At 49.2% G+C, this 24688-nt stretch overlaps 2 protein-coding genes across 8 annotated transcripts in view; both read left to right on the plus strand.

Annotated features, from left to right (window-relative positions):
- Nucleotides 1-21230, plus strand: part of Jakmip1 (janus kinase and microtubule interacting protein 1) — a 113560-nt gene extending 92330 nt beyond the window's left edge. Inside the window, exons 13-22 of one of the 4 annotated variants that reach the window (XM_076938402.1) lie at nt 389-487; nt 2876-2977; nt 3507-3560; nt 4094-4159; nt 10492-10560; nt 11740-11829; nt 14907-15110; nt 16088-16153; nt 18585-18629; nt 19709-21230. In XM_076938402.1, the coding sequence (XP_076794517.1) occupies nt 389-487; nt 2876-2977; nt 3507-3560; nt 4094-4159; nt 10492-10560; nt 11740-11829; nt 14907-15110; nt 16088-16153; nt 18585-18629; nt 19709-19738 (825 nt within the window). In that variant the 3' untranslated portion in view covers nt 19739-21230. Of the gene's footprint in view, nt 1-388; nt 488-2875; nt 2978-3506; nt 3561-4093; nt 4160-10491; nt 10561-11739; nt 11830-14906; nt 15111-16087; nt 16154-18553; nt 18630-19708 lie in introns of all 4 variants that reach the window. The other 3 variants (XM_034509392.2, XM_076938405.1, XM_076938403.1) reach the window with 3 other exon arrangements.
- C7H4orf50 (chromosome 7 C4orf50 homolog) overlaps nt 20167-24688 on the plus strand; it is an 83995-nt gene continuing 79473 nt past the window's right edge. For 2 of the 4 annotated variants that reach the window (XM_076938398.1, XM_076938401.1), the window contains exon 1: nt 21378-24283. The gene's annotated coding sequence lies outside the window, so the exon portion shown is untranslated. Of the gene's footprint in view, nt 20307-21377; nt 24284-24688 lie in introns of those variants that run through there. The other 2 variants (XM_076938400.1, XM_076938399.1) reach the window with 2 other exon arrangements.

The following is a 24688-nucleotide window of genomic DNA, read 5'->3' on the forward strand; positions in this document are numbered from 1 at the left end:
TTATTCTGGGGTCTGGCTTGAAAGGGCCTGGAGGGCTCAGGGAGATGAGCCACCCACTCTGCACTCTTGCTTTCCTTATACTGACCTCAGGGAGGGACTCGGTAGCCCCAAGTCTTAGGTCCCTACCACTCATTTGTTCAGCAAAAAATATAAGGAGTTTCTAGTCTTCTGGTCTAGGCTTGGTGCTACCGAGGCAAACCCAGCCTAGCAACTCTCCCTCATTCCAGGCTCACCAGCCGACGGGCTCGTGGCCAGCTCTGCCCCTTCTCTTGGTGCTCAATTCCCTGTTTCTCTCAGACAACTCACTGATGTTGGACTGTGGTTGTGGGATCCCCGGGGTGTGGAAACAACCACGGAGGCCATTAATGTAAAGGTGTCTCTGCCCCAGATTTACAGGCTGGAGATGGAGGAGAACCAGCTAAAGAGTGAAATGCAAGACGCCAAGGACCAGAACGAGCTGTTAGAATTCAGAGTGCTAGAACTCGAAGTAAGAGACTCTATCTGTTGTAAGCTCTCAAATGGAGCAGACATTCTCTTTGAGCCCAAACTGAAATTCGTGTAAAGCTCCCTGCCATTTCCAAGCATGTGTGAAGGGACGTGTTACCGTTTCTCTCCTTCCTTCCTCCGTTCTTTTCTTCTTCCTCTTTTTAAAAAAGAATCTGTATGTTCGGGATAACTTCACTGCCTTAATGTGTCCTGGGGAGGATGCTCGCGACGTCTGTGGACCTGTACCAGAGCAATCTATTTATTGCCTACCGCTTGTTTTGCACTTAATAAAATAAGTTGTTTTTGCAATATTTTGCCTTTTTTATTTGTGTTTCATTTCCATAACTACTATCCTGCATGCAGCCACTGGGTGTGCCTTCTGCAGCCCCAGACAGCAGCACTGTTGCAATGGATAACACACCTTTGATCTTGCATGCAGCAGGCCTCTTCTGAGATAGCAGGGTCTGCCCCAGCTGGCCCCTGATTCCTGCTGTCTTTTAACAGCAGTGTGGGCCCATTTTCTGCCTGCCAAAGCAAATGCAAGGTAAGTGGAGGCAGGCAGGAGGATGTATTTACACAGGTGTTAACCAGCTACTTCGTTCAAACCCTTCTGGCCAGTAAATACAAACCTGGGCACTGCAGGCATTTGAACTTAAATTATATGTGATTCAAACTCCAACTGAAAACTCCCAGACACTGCACGTGTAGAAACCTTGTCCCCCTGGGAACTCCACAGGACAGTGAGTAGGACTCTGAGGGAACACGGAGGAATTTGTTGCTTCCGGTCAAAATCCTGCGTCAGGTGTGTTACAGTATTGCTCGGCTCTCACGGCCCTTCACCCTCCCATTCTGCTTCTGTTTAAACATCACCGGCATCCTAAACATCTCTGCATTTGTGGCAAGCCTCCACGGGGCTCTTGTGACACTGTGCTGCTTCCCCTGCCGACACCTTTGCATGTGTGACTCCTCTCCATCCAAGTGGGCACCTTCTCTCATCTGTGGCTTCTCTGGTTTCGTTTTCCCTCCTTCTGTGGCCCAAGCCTTGTCCTCCTGGCAAGGATGGGCCAGGTGGCTTTCAACTTCCATTGTCACTGTACCTCAGCTCTAGCCTTTATTTATTCATCAGAAGTTAGAAGTCACAAGGTTATGCTTAGTACCTCCCCTGTGAGAATGCCTTCCACAAGTCCTTCGCTATGACCCTTCCCCCTGAGAATTCCAGATACCACATGCTCTGCCAGAGCTTTCCAACGGCCTTCGGAGCCACTGGGAAGCAGGTTTATGACTTTGTTCATACAAAACACAGGCTGCTCCGACCCCATTTTTCTGTGAAAAGCCCACGGATTGAGTACCTCTGGTGACAGATGTGCGGGGAAGTAAATGGCTGTATCCATCTTGGCTCTTAGAGCAATGCAAAGTGAGGTGAGCCAGCCAGAGGCTTCCTGGAAACTCATTGTGAACAGCCCCCAGCCCTCCCTTCAAGCCCTGCTCAGTGTGTTAAGGCGTGCTTTCCGGGTTCACATTAATTCCCATCATTTCTCTTGGTATGATTATAGAGGTGTCCGAGGTCTATAAGTTATTGTTACTGTAATTTCAGCACACCCCTCCCCTAGAGCAGCTTGATCTGATGTAGAATTTGAGAGGGTGCCAACCGGTCATAACTCACCTAGTGCCATGGGCTTAAAGCCAGTTCCATGTAGAAAATGCACAGGAGACCAGGGTGCTGATCTCTCCACATGCTGTAATTCCTCTAAGCAATGAGGCTCCCTCGGGAGCATAACGTGCTCATGTGGTATATGGCTAACGAATGTCTCTTTTGGGATATCTGATCATAAATCTAAGGTGGGCGTGGTGTAGAGAGAGTGGTCATGGGTCTTGTTAGTGTGGACCAAAGAAACAAAATCAAATTTAAAAACTTCAAGCTGAGTCGCCCATTGTCATGGAAAAAGAAAGGGGAGTCAGAAGCGGGCCCAGTTCTGACAGTCACTAGCAGAGGACCTCAGACTCAGCCATCCCAAGCCTCCATGGGTAAGCGCTTTGTGAGGTAGCCTGGACATCACATGGGATAACTAAAGTACTCAGCCTAGATATCCCCCCATGGTAGCTGGCTTCTGTTCTCTATTGAATCTGATACATTGTTTTTGATTAAACCTCCTCTTCTGTGACTTCTGGGGTTTGGATTGCAACAGGCAGACCTGTGAGGCCCAAATCGTCTGTTTCTACCTAGCAGCAGGGGGGATGGGAATTGTCCAAAGAGGCCACGTGTCCCATACCAGGACCATGTGGTCCAGATGTGTGCCTTGTAGCTCCTCCTTTGCTGATAACTTTGGGAAGATGGCAAGTGGTGAATAGCACAGTCGAGTTCTGTCTTTAAACCACGTCTTTTCCCCAGGAGAGAGAGCGGAGGTCGCCAGCCTTTAACCTCCAAATCACCACCTTCCCCGAGAACAACAGCAGCGCTCTCCAGCTGTTCTGTCACCAGGAAGGAGTAAAGGTAGCATGCTTGGGGGTGGGGTGTGGGATATGTCCCATGGACCTGCCATTCAGGGGCGGGCTGAGTACCTGGAGTGGTGGTAAAGGGGGATTACGTCATCAGGTCAGGGACAGAGCCTGGACTGGTGTGTTGAAAGACAGAGAGCTAGGTGAAAGAATCATCAAGTGTTACCACCCACAGGAAGACTCTAAACCCAACCTCTTAATAGGCTATCTCTTTTTTGCACAGTGCCCAGCCCATAACAAGGGCTTTGCTGATGGTGACTATGGTTGGCCACAGGCCTGGCGCCCCACAAGACCCCACAGGCAGAGTCCTCAGATGCCCATGAGCTTAGAAAGCAGGGCTGTACTGGAATAAATCTCAGTATATGAACCATAGCTACCCCTTCCCCACCTGCCTGTGCAGAGCCAGAGGCTGGGCCCTACTGTGGCTTCAGAGCAGATGGAGGTGTGTGAGCCATGGCTCTAGAGTAGGTATGTGGATCATATGTGCAGCTCACATGAGAATGAACATTGGAAATCTTTTCCAGGGTGTGAATATCTCTGAACTTATGAAGAACTTAGATATCCTTGGAGATAATGGGGTAACTATGACCGATCGGTTCCTGGTTTTGTGTCCTTGTTTTGGTTGGGGGTGTTCTGTGTGACTTTGTCTTGTTTTTAATTTTTCTCTGATTTAAGAGATCTGAGAAGTACAACAGAAGGCTTTTGTATGGCCATGTCCCCCTGTGGGTGGTCGGGTCTGTATTTGTCAGAGTGGGGTTCTGAGCTGAGGACAACCTTACAATCTGTGAGTGAACAGGGGACCTACAAACCTAAAGATTAAGGGATGTACAGATGGAAGGCCCCATACTCAAGATTGCTGAAGTCAAAAGGTGATTTCTTTGCCTTCCGACAAGATTGTCTTTAATGAGGCACTATTTCCCCAAGCGTTGGGGCCACTCTGTGACCTGTCTCCACCTAGAGGGACTGGAGCCATGTACCTCAGATGGCTGACCCTGGCTGGTTGTTGATTGGGGGCTGATCATCGGCATGCACCCCAGAAGGGCTTGGCACTGACTGTCTGCCGTAGACTTGGAACCCAGTGTCAACCCCCTTGCCCCTTTTTGTGTTGTAGAATTTGAGGAATGAAGAGCAGGTTGCAGTAATCCAAGCGGGAACTGTGCTTGCCCTGTGTGAAAAGGTAGACCCGGCAGTGTCCTTGTGCTCACATCTTGTCCCAGCACCCAGCACCATAGCAGAAACTGTACATTTTGGTGTGCCGCTTTATTTGGGAGCATGTGTGTGTGTGTCAGTCTGCGTCTGCATGTACACATGCATGCCTTTGTGTGTTCAAGATGGAGCACCACACACGCTCACTGCAGAAAGCCTTGAAGCTCAGGAGGAAGTGCACACCGCCCTCTGGCAGGAAACACGCTGTGATGTTTGCTTTATTTCCACCTAGTGGCTCCCAGGTTCGTTCTCTTTTGGAGTAGTTAACATGCTGTGTTTCTCTCCTGGTGCCAAGCTATTTGAAGTGGCTCAGAAATATGTATTCAAATGGCATCAGTGCCATTCCATCACAGATACCCACAGAGAACCTCATTACCTTTCAGTGATTAAGCATCCAGGAGTGCTCACCCTCTCCTATTTACCAGTGTTCCCTGGGGGACAACTTCACAATATATGTTTATATGACTGGAGAGCCCACCCATAGGTTCTGGGACAGGAATCCGGGCCAGATAGTAAGACCACTTGTCAGGGTTTTGGTAGGGCCTGGAGCCATAACCTGAAGCTTTTGGCACATGGTCTATTTCCACATACAAAGTGGCTTTTACCAGGATTTAAAACATGGGTAGTTGTAGACACCACACCCTGTGAGGTCACAGTTGTACTGTGTTTGAGTGGGTACTCAGCATGGTGAGATTTCCAGTGTGCCTCAGCAGTTCCTTCTTCCTTGTGAAGTGTAATTACATTTCTTTGGAAGGTTTTCTATTCATTCATTTGCCCATCCGTCCATCCATCCATCATCCACCCATCCATCCATCCATCTTATAAGCATTTGTTGTAACTGTTCTTTCTGTGTGTGCATTGTGTATTAATGATGTTAAATTTTGGCTTTTTAAAAAGAATACATCCTGGCTTTCATGCCTCCTACAGTGAACAGAATGTTGAGATGCACACAGCTTTTAGTAGAGTCTTTCTTGTAGATATTTCACTTTCACACAAGTCACACTCTAAACCTTTGGATGACTTAGATTGAATTCCTTCCACAATCGTCAGTAGGACACTTAATATAGTTTTCTCCCTTAGGCACCTGTTCATCTCCCAATCCTCAGCCGAGTAAAGAACAAAAAACACTGAGATAAGACACCGTGGTCGTGCTTTGTCCCAGGTCACATGGTGGGGAAGGGTGGTGATTGGGTGGGACTCGGAGCTTTCTGCTTCTGCCCCTTATTTGGCCAAGTTTGTTTTCTCCAGTGGATGGTTGGGTCAGTGACTCACACTTGTCTGACTGGAGGTCCATGAGAAGCCTGTGTCTCCCACACTGCAAGGCAGATTCAGTATATGACTGTTGTCAGCAGCCAAATCAAATGTGGTGTTCCAGCCCCTCATAACACTGGCCATATAGGATCACCTATGTGCTGACTCTCAGTGTAGTCTGCATTCACGAAGCCTGCCAGTATTCAGTTCCCAGTGAGTCTGGAGAATGAGGAAGAAGCCACATTTGCAAACTCCCTTGTTTTCAAGGAGACTTCTAGTTTGAGTCTTGGGTCCACCTCTTGCTGTTTAGGGGTCTCGGGATCTGATGGACAGAGCAGAACAAGTATGACTTGGGGTGTCTGGCTCACAGTGGGCTAGGATAGTGGACATTGATAAGCGCTGGCTCTCCAGCCTCTGGAGTGTCCCTTAGGGCAGGGCTGCCATGGTGGAAGATAGGGGACCTCACTGAGAACAGGTTTCAGACAGCACAGGACCAGACCTGTCCCAGTAGCTATGCCAAGTCTAGTACTGTAGTACCCCAGGCCCCTCAACCTCTTGCATTCTCTTACAGAGGGAGAAAGGAGGCCTGTCTGACATCAGCTAGTCTCTGCTTTGCCACCCTCTGCCCACCCCAGACTTGTACTCTGCTCACCTTTACCAGCTTCCTGCAAGCTGACACCCATATGCTTCCGGGTACCATCACCCTACTGCACTGCTCTGCCTGGCATTTCACTCTGTATTTTAAATACTAGAGAGAGATCCTGGCTGTTTGGCTACCAGCCCCTCAGTGCTCCACGAGAGCAGGAGAAAGCAGGGGGTCCATGGCTGATACCTGTGGGCAGAACTCTGGCCTTCACCTAGGTTCTCCTCAGACTTGGCTCTGCCAGACACTCCTTCAGCCATTTGTCTGTGAACTAAAGTGAAGCCAGTATGGATGCTGCTGCTTATCCTCACTTGGAGAAAATGTTCACAAATAGGGATTAGAGCATGCTAGGAGCTGGGTACCTGAGAATGCTGCTTATCCTCTCCTTGCTTGGAGAAAATGTTCACAAATAGGGATTAGAGCATGGGGTACCTGAGAATGCTGGCCGGACAGCCCGGTAACCAATATAGTCTTTTCTAGCTTGGAGTTGGGGGTTCTCTGAGATGTGGGCATCTCAGTGCTAAGGCAGGGATAGTTGAGTACAAAAAGAGACAGGTGACTAAAGAGAACATGCTTGCACACAGTGCCAGCAGTATGGATGTCAGAGAACTAGGTTAGGAGCCCTAGGGATCTCTGTCCACCCAACACACCTCACTTAAAAACAAAAACCATCACTTGGCGCACTAATGAGCCACAGCCCAGCTCTCGGCAGCACTAAAGACGTTTCTTGGTTCTTAGACAGAGTGCATCCCAGTCTGGTCAGGTGGTCTCACATCAGTCAGCACCCTGCTTTTTGTCCCTGTGTGTGTGTGCCTTTCTCCTGTCAAGTTTTCTCAGGCTCAGGGCTGCAGACAAGACCCATCAGGTTTCCTCTAGTTAACTGAACACAAGGCCAGCAGCTACACCAAGCTTAACCTTAGCCCAAGTTTGAGCCTTCAGAGAGAGGCTCAAATTTAAGACGTCAAGGGGCTGTGTGGCTCATCTATGGTTCCCAGTTAGACATGCTTCTTTTCCCTTGAATTCAAAACCCTCTGAGAAGTAGGCACAGAGCTCAGGAAGATGAAAAATTCTTCAAAAAATCAAAACAAAAACAAAACCCCTACTATGTTCGGTTCTGTTTGTAAATGGGGTGGGAGGTGGGGGCAGGGTCAAAGGATGAGACCTGGTTAGGCCTTCAGCCAACATGAAGCTTTCTGTGCTAGCCCTGAGTTAGTGTAGGGGAGGAGACAGTATCCAGTTACAGAGGGATTACAGGCTTTTCACCCGAGGATCCTTGGCATGGGGTTCAGAGAGTTGACTCTTGTTTGAGTTGCATCTGCCTAGAAGACACCCAGTTTCTGGAGCATCCCCAGTGGCCAGGCTCCCCCACTTCCTGTCTAGCCAGGCCTCTTCCCTCCTGGGGGTGAGAGCAGTTTCCCCAAGAAAGTATGAGGTCAGTAGACAGAAACCCCAGTCTGCAATCCAGGACCCAACTTTCTTTTCCTGTCCTGTTATAGTCCATGGTCCTAAAAAAGGTATGTGTGGTTTTGAAGACTTCTCCCCTTTGAAAATTTATTTCAAGTTAACATCAAACTATGAAAAGCACAGTGCTTGGGGCTGGAGAGATGGTTTAGCAGTTAAGAGCACTGACGGTTCTTTCAGAGGACTCAGGTTCAAATCCCAGCACCCAAATGGTATCTTACAGCTTTTTTGTTTTTTATAACTCTAAGATCTGAGTGATACTTTCATACATGCATGCAGGCAAAACACCAATGCACATAAAAATAAACAAAATTTTAAAGGACTATGAAGAATCACAGTGTTCTAAACTCCTGATCAGAAACATTCATCCTGAGATCTTGGGTGGCAGCTCTGCCCCCAACATCCAAGAATCCAGAGGAAGCAGGGATCCCAGGTGCTCGAACTCAGGCAGTATCTTAGGTAAGCAGACAGCAGGGCCCGCCCTAAACAGGGAGTAACTGGGAACCAAAAGGACCCAGGAAGTCACTCCCGGCCTGGAACACTGGTTCCTTCCTGTCTGGGTCAGAGCACTGAGCAAATCTTGGGTGGCAGCTCTGCCCCCAACCTCCAAGAACCCAGAGGAAGCAGGGATCCCAGGTGCTCGAACTCAGGCAGTATCTTAGGTAAGCAGACAGCAGGGCCCGCCCTAAACAGGGAGTAACTGGGAACCAAAAGGACCCAGGAAGTCACTCCCGGCCTGGAACACTGGTTCCTTCCTGTCTGGGCCAGAGCACTGAGCAGATCTTGGGTGGCAGCTCTGCCCCCAACATCCAAGAACCCAGAGGAAACAGGAATCCCAGGCACTGGAACTCAGGCAGTATCCTAGGTAAGCAGACAGCAGGGCCTGCCCTAAACAGGGAGTAACTGGGAACCAAAAGGACCCAGGAAATTACTCCTGGCCCGGAACACTGGTTCCTTCCGGTCTGGGCCAGAGCACTGAGCAGATCTAGGGTGGCAGCTCTGTCCCCAACCTCCAAGAACCCAGAGGAAGCAGGGATCCCAGGCGCTCTAATTTGGACAGTGTCTTAGAAACTAGTTCTCAGATCTGAGGCCTAGATCAGACCTCTGCCAGGTCTGCTGTTGTGTGGACCCCGGATTCCACCTGAGACATACTGGAAGTTCCACTCAATCCAGATCCACAGAGGAACAAATGAACTCAGAGCTTCAGACAACGTATCCTGAGATATTCTAGAGGAGACACTGCACCCAGAACAGCAGACACCTAGCTGGACTACTACCTTGGAGGCACCATATCCTGAGGCATCCTAGAGGTACCACTATAATCAGTGCAGCTGGAAAAGATCACAGAGACATCTGGACCCCTAGGAGATCAGACACAAGCTAGATAACTAGAAAGACAGGCTTCAGTCAGAGACAGCAAGTACAGGCAGCACTAGAGTTAACCAGATGGCAAAAGGCAAGAGCAAGAATGTAAACAACAGAAACCAAAGTTACATGGCATCATCAGAACCCAGCTCCCCCATCAGAGCAAGCCCTGAACACCCCATCACACCAGAAAAGCAGGAATCAGAATTAAAATCACTTCTCATGATGATGATAGAGGGCTTTAAGAAAGACATAAATAACACTCTCAAAGAACTTAAGGAGAGCACTGGTAGACAGATAGAAACCCTTAAAGAGGAAACACAAAAATCCCTTAAGGAATTTCAAGAAAATGCAACCAAACGGGAAAAGGAATTAAACAGAACCATGCAGGATCTAAAAATGGAAGTAGAAACAATAAAGAAATCACAAAGGGACAATACCATGGAGATAGAAAACCTAAAAAAAAACGATCAGAAACATTCATCCTTTTCACAAGAAGCTATTACACAAGCTGTGTGAGGAGGGGTTAGCTCTGCACATGTCTGCTGCTTGTCCCTGGGGCTGCTCAGGGCCCAGCTGAGCTTGACGTTGTGGGAGGAATCCCTGATCATGTCTTTCATACCTTTCCAACCCCTGTGGGATCCACCTATACCCATGCCAGGCCTCCTTACCCCACAGCGATTTCTTTATCATTCACTATGTGGTTGACTCTGGCCTGAAAGAAAAGCAACAATGGATGTGCTCCCACCATGGGTGGCAGGAGGAAGTCTAAATGAGTAATATCCTCATGTGAGCACCAGGAAAAGACGGCCCTATGGCCTCAGGAAGCAGCATGGGTGTCTTAGGGGAGAAGGTAGAGCTGGCTTGTGATTGGTTATCTGGCTTTGTAGCTAGAAGGTCAAAGTTATGATTCATATTCAGTGTCAAATCAGTGTTAAGCCTGAATACTCTTGGGTACCTTTGACCCACACCCATCCCCAAAGTTCACCTAGTGATAGAGACACACTCCCAACATCTGGCTAAACATAAGAGGGGACGTACTGCAGCCATGGGGCGTGCAGCTCATTGTGGTCACGGACACATCTGAGGGTCCTCCTGGCTCTTGCCCACTTCCATGGCCCTGTATCCCCACCCCACATGCATGTACCCATCTCCTTTCTGCATCTTGCTCTCATAGCATACCTTGGAAGTATCATGGGAGTGGCTTCCCAGTCCTGCAGGCTGGGTATTAGATTCCCAGTCCACAGCTGTGTGACTTTGGACACAAGACTTAATGCAGCCATTACATCTTCACCTGTAAGATGGTAGAGCTGCTATCTTCCTCTGGGATAGGCACCAGAGGGGTTATATGGGTAACACACAGCTCCTGTCCACTCATGAACTAGATCCACGCTTCCAGGCGCCCCTTTAAACACAGACCTGATGGTGCACCCACAGCCATAGCCATGTACACACGCAGCTGTGTGAGTGTGCATCGTTCCTCATCTTGTGCAAATATCTATACATGCCGAGAAGATCAGTCCCTTCAGCCCCCTGGTGGCCCTGCTCACTTGCCTATGTCCTCCTGTCCTGCTGTTTTCTAGTGGCTGAAGCAGATAGAGGGGACAGAGGCAGCCCTCACGCAGAAGATGATGGACCTGGAGAAGGAGAAGGTAAAGATTCCAGCACCTGGGGCAGAGGCGGGGGATGGCTTTGTGGGGGCCTGAGCATCATCCTAGTCCTTCAGCCCTCAAAGTTCCTTTGAGACACCTCCTTTCTCTTCCGTTCCCAATCACCCAGTTTTCTATTGACCACTTATTTCTGACCTGTGCCCCATCTTGGACTCACAGGCCCTTGAGTTACATGATTGCATCTTGAGAACGTTAGAGATGCAGTGTGACACATGGGCCCTTGCCCTAGGGGCTCTGCAGACACACATACAGCTGGAGTTTTTGCACACTAGTTTGTGAACCTGGAGTTGGTCTTCCTTGGTTGTGCACTGGGTGCTTTAATGCAAACATGGCTGGATTGTGGTAATGAGGGGTGTTATGCCTTTGAGGTGCACTATTTAGGGGTGGAGGGGACAGTTGTCCTCAGCTCAGAGAGGCAAGAGAAGCTATTCCAGAAGACCTGGCCCTTAAACCATCCAAGACCAGTTTGTATTCTAAGTTCAATTGAGAACTCATTGAAGAAGGGGGCTGTCACATGGAGCCAAACAGTGTGCAGTGTCAGGAGAGCCCCTAAGATGCCTTAGAAACTTGGGTTTCTAGTTACCCCTGTTATCAATGGCACCATGGACAAGGCTCTGGTCCTCTTTGGCCTTCTTTCTTCTCATCTATAAAATACAGAACTGCAACATGGGTTCTGGCTATAAGGCCTCATGGGTATAGAATAGGCATGTAGTCTGCTCAGATGAGGCCTGTGTAGAGGGAACCAGACAGCTTCAGGGGGTGTTTAACAGTGAGATCCATAGGAGGTGGGGGGCACAGCTTGGGCGGGGGATGGGCTGCACTTGGGAACTATTGAGACAATCTTCAGAAACCCCAGGCCAAAGTACAGGGACTGGGGACTCTGGGAATATGGACTGGGAAGCAGGCTGCATATGAGGTCCCTTCCTTGTTACCAGATACTCAAGAGAAGGGGGGATCCAGAGTGATTTTAGTCCTGATTAGGGAGTTTGTGGACAGCCTGGGCAGCCCAGGGCAGTGAGGGCTCTTCAGGGAGTTCACACAGGGCAGTCAACAATCAAGGCCTCCCTTTCCCTCCAGCACTGAGTCTCTAGTGGGTAGATTCAGAGTTTCCCTGCTTTTGACTTTGTTCGGCCAAACCTGATGGTGGCCTATCTTTTCTAGGACCAGTTCAGCAGGCAGAAAGGCTACCTGGAGCAGGAGCTGGACTACAGGAAAGAAGCCCTTGACCAGGCCTACCTGGTAGGACCAGAAGTGGGTTTGACACTTTGGCTTTCTTCTCTCAGCCTCAGAGGCTGCTGCTTCCTGCAGGGAGCACACCAAGTTCTCTGTGCACACATGACTAGAATGGCCAGCAAGTGGTTGGGTGCTCCAAATGAGCTGTGTTTTTTGTTTTGTTTTGTTTTTTTTAAAAAAAAACTTTTTAAATTTATATTCTTTTTTCATATATACATTCAGACCACAATTTGCCTCCCCTCCCCCAGACTCTCCCCGCTACCTCCCTTCTCCCCAACATCCACACACTTTCTGCCTCCCCTCAGAAAATAACAGACCTCCCAGGGACATCGACCTAATATGGCATAACATGCTACAATATTACCATCACATCAAGGCCGGATAAGGCAACCCAGTAGGAGGAAAAGTATCCTACAAATAGGCAAAAGAGGACAGCCCCTGCTCCCACTGTTGGGATTCCTACTAGAACATTAAGCTACTCAACCATATGCAGAGACCCTAGTGCTGACCTCTACAGGCTCCCTGATCTCTGTGGGTCCCTAAGAGCCCCAGTCAGTTGATTCTGTGGACCACGTTCTTGTGGTTGTTGCTGACCCCGTGGTTCCTTCAATCCTTCCTCCCGTCCTCCGCAGGACTCCCTGAGCTCTGCTTGATGTTTGGCTGTGGGACTCTGCATCTGCTCCCTTCGGTTGCTTGGTGAAGTCTCTCTAGTCTCTCTGATGATAATTCTTTAGGTTCCTGTCCCACCACACTCTGCAAGCAGGGCAAACTGTAGGTCAAAGTTTTTGTGTCTGGGTTGGTGTCCTAATGCCTCCACTTGAAGCCTTGCCTGATTATAGAAGATGAACTGTGCTTTTTACAAAGTTGATGATCTTGATGTTTTTTTTTTTTTTTTGACCCATATTAAACTAGCAGTTGTTTGAGCTGAATGAGAAAAGGCTTTTGTATATACTTGTTGCTTCGTAAATGTTTATTTATCTTTAAAATTCCAAAGAGGATGGTGATGTGTCTTTACCAGTAGAGTGCTTGCCTAGCATGCATTAAAGCCAGTTCAATTCCTGGGCGTGGTGGCAGCTGTCTGCACTCCCAGCACAGAAGATTAGAAGTTTAGTATCATCCTCCACTATGCAGTGAATTCCAGAACTGTCTCAAAAAATCCCAAAGCAGGTTTTCTTATAGGTAAGGATGGAGATGGTCCTAAAGAACAGAGAGGCGAGGCAGTGAGCTGTGGTCAGATGTGTTCTAGCAGATGGGAAGAGTTTTAAAGCCCTGTGAAACACTGTGCGATTCTCAAGAGTCTGGACTTCCTTCAAAGCCAGAAATCCCTGGCACTAAGAGCCATTCTCCCTTGTGGATAAGGGTCTAAGTTGTGGGTGGGACATTTCCAAGATGTCCCCATGGTGGAGGGCGAGCCAGTGCCTCTCCGTGGAAGATGGCCAACACTCAGCATTGAGCACTGTCACTCTCCTGTCACTTCGGTTCCTTATCCTGTGATGTGGCTGACAATAGCATTGAGGGTGATGAACATATGAGAACACGCTTATCTCTGCCTCTCCACCTCATCTAGTTTGGGTCCTTGTAAACGCCCATGAAGAACACACCCTCACCACCCAGAACTGTCTCTCAAGCAATGTTTAGCAGTTCTGAAGGACTGCCCTCAGGGAAGCTGCAGGAACCTTAGTTGTCTCCACAGAGAGGTACATTAGGTGGAGGGCCCTGATTTTAAGGTCCTCCCTAGGTCACAGTGTGGTAAAGGGCAGTTGCACTGCTGAGAGAGGTGGAGACCAGCCATTGCAAAGTGCTGTGGTTTACTGGGGCCTCTCACAAAACAGCTATTTGGAAAAGGCGATCCCTATTCATTGGACTGTGTGCAGGCAGGTTCAGGACTTTGGGCATGTTGGCTCTTAGAAAATACCCCTACCTTAATTATCCTGGTCCCTGTAGAAGTTACAGTTATCCCTGAAAGGCACACCAATCCTCAAGTGCACAACATGCACCTAGAGGGATATCCATCTTGTGAGATTCTAGACAGTCCTCAGGAGGTACTAGATCCACTTAGATCTTGGTCTGTTGACTTCTCACCTTCTGCATCCAGGTTGGTTAAAGGAAGGTGCAGGGTGCATGCTTGTCTTCCTTTGTCATGGTGTGGACTGACGAGTGGTAGCTGGGGGTCTCCCAGAAGCTTGGTTGATGAATGGAGAGGGGTGAGCCAGAATGTTTGATGGTGAGTGTTGACCTTCCTACACATAAGCTCCTGTGTCACTTGGAGCCCAGGCAGAGGTTACATGGAATCCCACTGCTCTGTCTTCTGTTTTCCCATGGCCAAGGTGACCCTAGGGAGGATGCGGTAATGTCTGTGGCTAAATCCACGGTAGCACAAAAAGGACAGGATCTATCTGGGAAGTCAAAACAATGCTTCAGGTGTGGGACTTGCAGAGCCTTCCTCCGGGTTGCTCTGTCTCATATTAGGGTAGGTTCTATCACATGGTTGAGACGTTTCTTAGCCTGGGGTGAGGGGCTTTGTGGCAGCAGGAGAGAGACACTTTTCTCCTTTGCCTCTGGGTACCACAGTAAAGTAACCGTTGAGCCTCCAGCAGGGAATCTGATGTAACTTCGATAAGGATTTGAACCCTGGATGATTTGACTCCTGCAGCCAGCTCCACTGTCTCCTACAGCATTGCCAGCAAAGGCCCCCGTACTAGCTGCAGGATGAGGGATGCGGTGGTGGGTAGGACATTCTCCCTATTTGCTCCCAGTTAAAGCTGCATTCTCCACACAGACAGTAAATAAACTATATAGCTGAGAAATAGAATCCTGGGTGAGAGTAAGTTAGTAGCCAAAGATAAGATAAATTCCAGTTGGATGGATTTGTCTCTGGGAGATGTGATTCTTTCTTCTTGCCCTAGTCTTCTATACAGACCAAGGATGTTTGCCTCTGTCCAGAACATGTGTGCCTTGGCCAGAGGGACCTCCACATGCTCTGCTGGACCCTGCATGCTGACATTCCCTCCCTAGAGTGACCTCTAGCAGAATCTTGACAGTGATGACTGTCTACCTTTCTGTAACCTCAACTGTTTGTGGTTTGGGCCACGCAGAAAATCCAGGACTTGGAGGCCACCTTGTACAATGCTCTGCAGCAGGAGCCAGGGCGGAGGGCCAGCGAGGCACTGAGTGCCAGCCAGCGTGAGGACCTCCAGGCAGCTGTTGAGAAGGTGCGCAGACAGCTCTTGCGTCAAAGCCGGGAGTTCGACAGCCAGATCCTGCGGGAGCGAATGGAGCTGCTACAGCAGGCCCAGCAGGTACTAGCAGTGGCCCTTGCCGTCTCATTTCCCCGTCTTGTACCTTCAGTATATCCTGGGTCCTTGACGACATGCTGGCCCTTGATGGACATCAGGTACCCCAGATGTTGGGTGGATAGTGACTGGTAGAAGAAGTTCTGCTGGCAAAGCATCTTTTCTTATGGCTGCCTGTCACAGGGTGGAAAGCATTCCCTCTTTGGTGGCTGGGGAGACATGGGCACTTGGGTGTTGTAGATGACAAACTTGTTTTTTCCATTGACTGAAACATATACACAAAACAAAGGTGTTTCTCCTACCTTCCTCCAACGCTCCCTATACAGCAGCCTGATACACAGGGACCACGCTACCTCAGCAACTCTTTGCTGTAGGGTTTGGGATGGCCAAGAATTTGAGAATCAGCTTAAGAGCCTGACCGGTTACTTCTTGGAGGACCTAAGCATCTGTGAAGGTCACATGATGCTGAGCAGAGAAAAGAAGATTCTAGAACTTTGATGATAGCTGAGGGAGGAGAAGCAGAAGAGATGAGCTACACAGAGCTTTGTTAGGAAACATGCTTCATTCTCTTCAGAGCCTCCACCCACCTCATAGCATCCCCATGAGGCGTGTGAATTGGCACACAGCTTTATCTGTCTCTGCCCTTCTTCTCTGCAGCCTCCAGACCCTAGCTGCCTGGATGTTGGACTCATGAGTGATTGAGGCCACTCCAGTTCATCTTCTTGTCCTGCTGGGAACCTAGGTGCCCCAGCTCAGGCCTCATCTCATGAGTGTACTGTCTACACTGGACATGAGCAGGTCATAGACTTCACAAGCAGGTGAAGTCCATCCCCCTATAACAAGTCGGAAGAGAGGGTCCTCTGGGGGACTGCCTGCCCTCTGTGTCCATCCTTCAGGGATTCTATGCTGGACCATCATAAAAGACATAGGTCAGGTTTGGGGCCTGGGAGCCTTTTTATGACACATGACTCAATGTGTTTCAGAAAATCCGGGAGATGGAGGGCAAGCTGGAGCTGCAGAGGCGCCAGCTGAAGGAGCTAGAGGAAAAGGTAGGTTGCCCGGAAGTGCTGAGACCTCAGGTCTGAGATACGGGCAGATTTCAGCTGTAAAGCCCAGGCTTTTTGTTCCCCAATCCATCCAAGGCCTCCACAGACAGATGCTGGGGCCACAGGGTCAGGAGTCCATTTCGGTGTCTGAGTGAGGGTTGGTTCAAATAGCTTCAGAAAAGGCTGAGAAGGTGAGCCACATTTAAAAGACATAGCCCAGTCATCAAGACCCGGGCCAGTGAGAGAGCCTGTCTTAAAACCAAAGTAGACAACTGGTGAGAACGGAACCCAGGGTTGTTCTCTAGCTCCCCATGCATACTCCTACACACAAACACACCGACACACGCATACCTACATACACAAACATGCACACACATGCACATATACATGTCAACACAAAATGAATGAATGAATGAGTAGATTATGCCTTACATGCAGGTAAAAATAAAAATAGCAAGAGTCCGGGGGAATAGTCCAATGGTAGCCCACTTGCTTACCACAAACAGAAGGCCCCGATCTCAAACTATTAGCTTACAAGCTGGATGTGCTGGGACATGCCTTCAGTCACACAACTTAGGAGGCTGAAGTAGGGGGATCATGAGATCAAAGCTCCCATCTCAGGAAACCAACCTCCCTCGAAATTAATATTATATGTGTTTATATATATTAGCAGAATGTAAGGTCTGAGAATAGGACTCCATTAGTGGGTGGGTGGGGGGCAATGAACTCTGCCTACCTTTCCATTCATAGGCACCTTGAGGGTCATAGCTAAATGTGACAACTGTGCAAACATGGCCACAGAGGATGTCACCCGTTAAAATGTTAAAAGTGTGTGTGTTTGGGGGTGGGGGGAGTGTTGGAAGAGGCCTCCGTCAGTACAGTGCTTGCTCTGCACACATTCCCTGTGCTTGATGGATCCCTACCACTCTCACCAAGGACAGCTGGGTATGGTGGGGCACAGTTAGAAACCCAGTGCGGAGGTGGAAACAGGCAGTTTGGGGACTCACTGGTCAGACAGTGTGGCATAACTGGTGAGTTCCAGACCAGTGAGATATCCTGTCTCAAAAATCTGAAGAGGACAGTGCCACCTAAGGAATGAAATGTGAGCTTGTTCTCTGCCCAACACGCATGCATACATTCCTGTAACATGTGAGCGAACCCACACACAGCACATGTACATATACACAGATAATAATGTCAGAAATCAGGCTGGCTGGGTATACCAGCTATGCCTCCATGGGGGAGCACCTGGATGTCACTTGGACTGTTTTTCGGGTCTCTCAGACTTTCTTAGAGCTGATTCATGGATGGCTCTATCTCCATCTTCCCAGGAGGGTATGCCCAGGTGAAACACACAGCAGGAGAGGCTGACCTGACTGGTGGATTACTGCTAAGGGTGGATTACTGACTAAGGGCGCCACCAAGCCTAGCTGTCATCTGTAGGTCCTCCCAGTCACTCCCTGCATGTGACTATGGGAAACTGATGCCATCAGCTGTGGCTTGTGATCTTTCTCTCTTCTCATGGCCAGTCTTATTCACAATCCACTGGGTGGTCTCCTGAGCCCTCCTCCTCCTGAGCCTTTAGTTTCCCCATGTAGAATGTGAAGTATTCTGGGATTACAGTGAGCTCTCACAGCTTTTGATCCTAGAGACTGGATTGAAGAAAGTGATGACGTTATTTGGATTTTCACTTTTCTCTACAAACAATGTAGGAAACTACAACCTTGTTTGGTGGGGATTTTTTTTTTAATTCCCATGTGATGGTCAATTGTGTTTCCTCTAATGACCACTGATTCTGTTTAAACAGGGCAAGTCACAAGTAGATTTTTTAAAAAATAGGTTTTTTGAACTAACTAATCTGTCTTTTCTGTTTTAGTAATGTTATTTTTATCAGCAGCGTTTTCCTAAAAATTTACTGGTAAAAGGCACAGGGTGTTTTAAATATAACAAATCTCTTGCAAGGGGCAGTGTTGGGAAGGATCACTTGTCTGCAAGATGGCCTGGTTCCCTCCCATGTTGCTGCCCACTATAACATATACTGGTGAAGCAGATCGTGACTTTGGGCAGGCCTTTCCCTTGTGTTTTCTTGTGCAGCCTTACTTTTATCCCCCAAAGTCTCTGCACATGGCATAGATGTCACCTGTCAGCCTGGATTGGTGGGATACCTGATAAATGTGAAGGGATAACCCACTGAGAGCATGAGGCTGGGGGAAGCAGTCAGCACCTCCTGTTGGCAGCCCTCAGACGCTCTCTGCTGCCCCCTAGTGTCATAGTTCTTGTAAGATACTGTCACTGAATTCCATACCACATCTCACATCTTTTTTTTCTTTTGTTTTTCTTTTCTTTTCTTTTTTTCTTTTCTCTTCTTTTCTATTCCTGTTTTCTTTTGGTCTTGTGTTATAGTTTCTGTTCCTTTTTTTGTTTTTCTCACTAGCATTCATTCTGTGGCCTTGACGACTCCCATGCTCCGAGAACTCTGGTGTGTATCCTTTCCTTTCTATTGGGCTGATACGAAGCCGATTGAGAGAGGAGGTTGACTCCCCTCCGGCTGTGCTGCTCCTTGGGAGATGAGGAGCCTTGAAAGCAACCTTGTTCTGGATTCTTCCACTTCATCTCCTCAGGGGCTGTGTGGTGCTGGGTTCTTGGGGTCCTGCCAAAGAGGCACATGGTGAGGATTACCGAGAAAGAGAGGCCCTGTGGCATTTCATCCACAGACCTTATGTTCTATTTCCAAAGCCATCTCCAGTCTGGTATAGTTCCTGATTTGTGCACATCTCCTGTCAGGTCCAAAGCAAGTGACCTTCCAGGGTCAAGGAGCAGCAGGTTGCTAAGCACGTGACCCATGAGGCTAGATTCCTGATGTGACTGCACAGTGTCCAGGGCCAGCAGTCCCTGGCTCCTCACCTTTGGATCTCAACCTGCATGCCCAGTTATGATGCCTGACTATATTCAGAAACTCAAAGAATGAAGGCATCTCAGGATCTGGTCCTACCTTAGCTGTTAGTCCCTTGTTTCCAAGCACCTAGCTTTCAGCCTGAGTTCCTGCCTTTCCATGCCCTCCTGGTGCTGAGTGTCCATACTAGAGCTAGTATCTGCCAGGACCTCTGAATTTTGGAATCTTGACCCTGAATCTAACCTAGGCCGAAAATCCTTGAACTCCAGGGTGCCCGTGAGGCCTACTAGATCCCTAGATGGACCACCCAATGTCCTTAGCAATGACCTTGCCTCTGACACTAGCTCACAAAGGCTTAAGTTAGGTACTTTTTATTCCCCCATTGCCTGGGACATATCCAGGCACATGATGTTTAGTCCTTGTATATATAGAGAATAAAGGGCTTACTCTGGGGTCTGGGAGACAGCTCATACCATGCTCCATTGATGGATCCCTGGGGTTAGGGTTATCCTAATTCTGCTCCCTTTTTTTCTGGGTTATGGAGGAGGTTCTCTGGGTGACTAGCAAGAAAGATCAGAATGGTGTAGGCTTGAAGATAGACCAGGACCCACCTCCACTCTTCCTAACCTTTGATTTTTGTTTCACTTCATCTCTTGATCTTACAGGCTAGACAAAGAGCTTTTGGAACCACCTGAGTCCCCATGGTGCCCCATCCTCACTGAAACCAAAATCCAACAGTGCAACAAAGCTTTCCAAAGTCAGAAGTCTGAACACAGAACTTATGCACATTCAACAGTCACTTAAAGGGGAGGCCTGGGGACCTGGCCAGCCTCTGCTGTGGACCTCTGAAGGACAATGGCGAGCCTCCCCAGTATCCCCACTGTGACATCTTCAAGAGCCAAGGGCAAAGGTGGATCTGGATGGCAGAAATTTAAGTGCAATTAGTAGAAACCCAGGACATTGGGAGCTGCTGCCTTGGGAGATAGGCACAGCCCTGTCCCCGTGCTGTGTGCCTCCCTGAAGGCACTGCATGTGCCTAGATGGATTCAGACAGCCCCTCTGCCCGGTGTACATAAATCTCCATGGACTGAGTGCATTCTTCTGGAGTCTGTCTGACAGAGCAACCAATGAAACCTCTGACTCCATGCACAGCTGGACTTACAGCTAGCTGGTGGCCAGCAAGAGAGAGTTGGAGTCGTCAATGTGGGGACCCTGTGGATTGTAGATTTCTGAGGAAAGCTGAAGGCTCCGACACTTGTATAGGTGTGACACTGCATAAGTCCCAGAACATGGCTGTACCTCAGACCAGGCAGAAGTGAGGACTGAGAAAACAGACCCAAGTTATCTGTTGTAATTTGTAGGGGCATCCTAAAAAGTCACTCAGGCTGGTAGTGCAGTACCCAGAGGCTCTTGAGTTCTGAGGTCTGAGGCCAGGGGTATCCTTTACCATAGATAAAACCACCATAGAGCCTTCACTGCCCAGGATTCTCGGTAGAGAGTGCAGTCATCTTCTCGGGAGTTGGAGCCTCCCAGAGCACAGGGGGTAGGATAAGGGGTGGTGCACCCTAAGTTCACTGGGAACTAGATGCTAGAAGTCGACTTCCAGAGGAAATTCCCCAAGAAGTAACTTTGGGATGTCAGTCTAGGATGGGGCACCTGCAAAAGGTACCTGCCTATGTGGCTATACTCTTTCAAACTCAGGATGGAGAGAATGTTAGCCACCAGATCCCATCAGACAGTGTGAAAAAAAGGATAAGACAGTGATTCAGGGTAGAGGAGCTTGTGGTGAGTTGAGATGGGACATGGCGGCAGCAGGCCAGATGAAGCCTCTTGCTGTGTAGTTATAGGACCAAGTGGGTGGCACCATGACTTTCTGGAAGCAAGCAGAATGATTGGAGTTCAGATCAGGCCCATTGAGGGAACCATGGAGCAGAGACATGACATTGTAGGGAAGCCAGATCCAAAGACCGAAACAAGGGCAGTGCTCTGGACAGAAGAGGGGCTCTCCAGAAAGGAGGTCATTCCAGTGAATTCTCCAGCTTGAAGCAAACACACCAGGATGGCTCAGAAGTGTTGTTTCTCTGCTGAAATCTGAGTCCCCCAACACCTGTGACCCACAAGCCCAGTCTTTGCAACGTACCAATACCCAGTGGCTTAATTAAATCCCAAGGAACCTATCTTTGACAACAGGCATCCGAGTCATTGAGTAGCAGGAGTGTGGGTAACAGTCAGGAAAATGGAAAGCACACCTGCTTTCTCTGATAAGAGATGCAGGGGGGCGCAATTCAACTGACTTCTGTAGACAGTCATCCTGGGGCATCTCAGAGGGTCAAGGAGAAGTCCACCTCTCTGTCCATGCAACCATCTGTCTAGAATCCCTGCGGGCTGTGCTGGAGTGTGGTCCTTGTATCTTGTGTCCCTACCTATTGTGAGGGAGAGGGCAGCCTCCCTGTCTGCCTGGCTTTTTCACTCAACACCTTATGTGACAGTGGCCTTAATTCTGCAGTCAGCCTGTCTGGGCACTCTCAGCTCAGTCATTTCCCTGCTGCAGACAAACAGTGAAACAGTGTCCTTGTGACTTCGAGGAACACAACTGACAGATCCCAGGCCATGCCTCGTGGAAGAGCTTCTGTGACCACAGCGGGATGGGTGGACCTGCATCATTCCACAGGCCCTCTGACATCCCAGCAGCGGCTGGCAGGCACAAGGATCTGAGCCCCTCATGGAGTGGTCCTCCCAGGAGCTTCCCCATAGCTCAGTTGGGGCCAGTGTCCACCCCCTTCTACCCCCAGGAAGCGACTCAGGCCTGAGAATGCAACTCACACAGACAGGTGTGCAAGCTTCTCAAGTCCCTATCAGGATCCAGAATTCCTTGTCATTACCTTAGGCAGTGCTGCCAGAGTCCATACCAGGAGGCACAGTCTCAGAGCTCTTGCCACTGAACGCCTGTGTAGTTTCCAGGGGAGTAGAGCTACAGAGTCTGTAGACAGGAAAGCAGGTGGGATTTTTCTTGATTCTTCTTCCAGACTCACTAGGAGGGTGAAGCCCGTAGCTCATCCTATGAAGTCTTCAAACACAAGGTTCCACTTCTCTACCCCAGTCCTCTAAGCCAGTGGCATTCGATCTTGAGCGGGACAGAGAAGCTGAAGAGTCAAGACTAGTCTGTCATTGCTGCAGCCTGTAGGGGCTAAGTGGGGAGGCCTGGGCTGGGCCTAGATGAGCTGAGGACTGGGGGCCTGCAGCTTTAAAGTAGAGGGTGCCCCTAAGGCTGAAAGACCTATGTCATACTGGGTCCTCTTCACTTTGTTTGATCTATAGCTGGTCATGGGGAAGTTCTCAGTCAGGGTCCCCTGCTTAGCATAGTGTAGAGCCCCACCCTGTGCATGTGCTGTGCAGAAGCCTGGGTCTGTGTCCTAGCTCAGTTCCACATGGGGTCCACGAAGCCTGAGACCCTCCCAGTTACTTCCTACCCTGGCTAGGCAGGGACTACATGCTCTGGCATGCTTGAGGTCCCTAACCAAGGTCATGTTCCATGAAGAGTTGTAGCCTGCTTCCTCCTTGTCTTTCTTACCGAAGGTCAGGGTTATATGGCTGCTGTTTCCTTTGGATATCCTAGCCAGGGGGCCACCAGGAGCCTGGCAATCCCAGTACCATACAAATGGGTTGCTCTTTTATTTCTCATGCTTAACTTCAGCTTGTTAAGGGACTCTCATCATGGAGCAGGAAACCCCAAACCAGGCACATTGGTGTCTTTTTCCTCTACCAAATTGTCAACAAAAACAAACAAACAAAAAACAAACAAACAAAGGAAAACCCAAACCTGAACCTAACCAACCAACCAACCAACCAACCAAACACACAAACAAACACCTCCAAATAACCAAAAGCCTCTTAAGGGTTTCTACAGACCCCAGTATGTGTCCAGAGCCCTACTCTGATAGGAGGAGCTGGGTTTCCAAGGCTGAATCTGCCCCTTCCCCTCCTTCTCCATTCACCTGAGGGCTGAGGTTTTAAGATGAGTGCTGCAATCATGGCCTGTGTCTTTTCTGTGGCTTGGGGTGGGGTACACTTTCTCAGTCATGGCTCCTAAAGCTTTGGTTTCTGTCCTCATAGCCACTCTCTTGAGGCCTGCCCCTCAAGGAAAACTGGGGCCCACAGGCCCAGGCCTCTACCCAGCATTCATTTCTCTTTTTAATGTTCCTAGCTCCACCTTCTTTTCCCTCTAAGTCTTGGTGAGTCTCCAGAAAGAGCCAGCTGCCTTCAGCTGACAGTCATCTTCCCATGGCAGGGAGCATCTTGTGGCCAGTGTTTCTGGGGCTCACATGCCTGGTATTTGGGGAATCCTTCCCATGGTAGGGGAAAGAAATGTTTACTTCGTGTAGTGTCACTTTGCAAGGTGCTGGCCACTTGCCCAGTGCCCTGCAGCAACTAAGCAATAAGTCTGGTCACAATCCAGACAGCTGAGGGCATGGACCAGGAAGCATCACTATGCCTATCACATCCAGCCAGGATTCAGCCTGAGGATGTGCTGGGCTCTCTGACCAAGCTGTGTGAACCCACTCATGTATTCTCCCACAGATGCAGATGCCTGTACTCCAGAAAGTGTTTGGAGATCCTTTTATGAGATACTCAGTAATTTGTCCAGATTCATACCCGAGACAGGATTCAAACCCAAGGAGTAAGGCTCAGCACCTATAGTGATCCCTGTCCCTTTAAGGCCAGTGTTTCCCATGGCCAATTCTGCCTGTCCCAACTTGTCTGCAGTCCTTTACTGCCTGTATTCCCTCAGAAGGCCTCTCTACAAAGGTAGAAAAGAGAGCCACAGACTTCATTGTTGGAGAGCATGAAGCCAGAGTGAGGTGCATTCTAAACACCCCAGAGGGGTACCTACAGGATGCTTGGGGTGGGGTACACATGATTTCCAGCCAAATTCCATTGGGCCTTAAGAGCATAGCTACTTTTTTCCAAGAATGGGTCACCCCAAGTTCACCCACTGCCAAGCTGGATAACCCTTTGGCTTCATTACATGGTTTATACAAAGGTTGCAATAAATGCCTATCTTGATGGCAAGAGGCAATTGTATGAGAAAGGCTGGGAAACGGTGAGGGATTGAATGTGCAGCCGTGTGCAGAGGTGGAGGAGGGGGAGATAACGGCTTTCTTCGGGTTCCAGGAGCACTACTTCACACATCTGTGCGCTCTGAGGACAGCATGCTAGGAAACCTGTCCCATTATTTTCTGGTAAAGCAAAGCCTCTTATTGTATAATAATGTCCTGTTACCTCTCTGCCTAATCTTGTCCTCTGGTGTGGTTGATGGCCTCAGATTCCCCCCCCCCCCATTCTCCTTGATGTCCCCTTAGATCAGCTACCTCCTTGGTTCTAAATGGCCATGACTGCCCTATGCTCACAGTGAGATGTCTGAGACCCCTGAGTACCTGTGTGAGTGTGGGTTCTTCTGTGTGCCATGTGGCCAGCCACTCCTATCCTATTGTCTGTGGCCTGGTGCTTCTCCCTGCTCCATAAATCTCTGCCTACATCTGCCTGCTGCTTCCCGCCATTCCTGCTCTTCTTATCCTCTGGGTCCCTTCCCCAGCCCTGAGCTCCGGGGGGACTTGTTTTCTGCTGTCCAAAGGCCGGTGTCACTC

Source organism: Arvicanthis niloticus, chromosome 7 (genome assembly GCF_011762505.2).
Source record: "Arvicanthis niloticus isolate mArvNil1 chromosome 7, mArvNil1.pat.X, whole genome shotgun sequence".
Classification (NCBI taxonomy): domain Eukaryota; kingdom Metazoa; phylum Chordata; class Mammalia; order Rodentia; family Muridae; genus Arvicanthis; species Arvicanthis niloticus.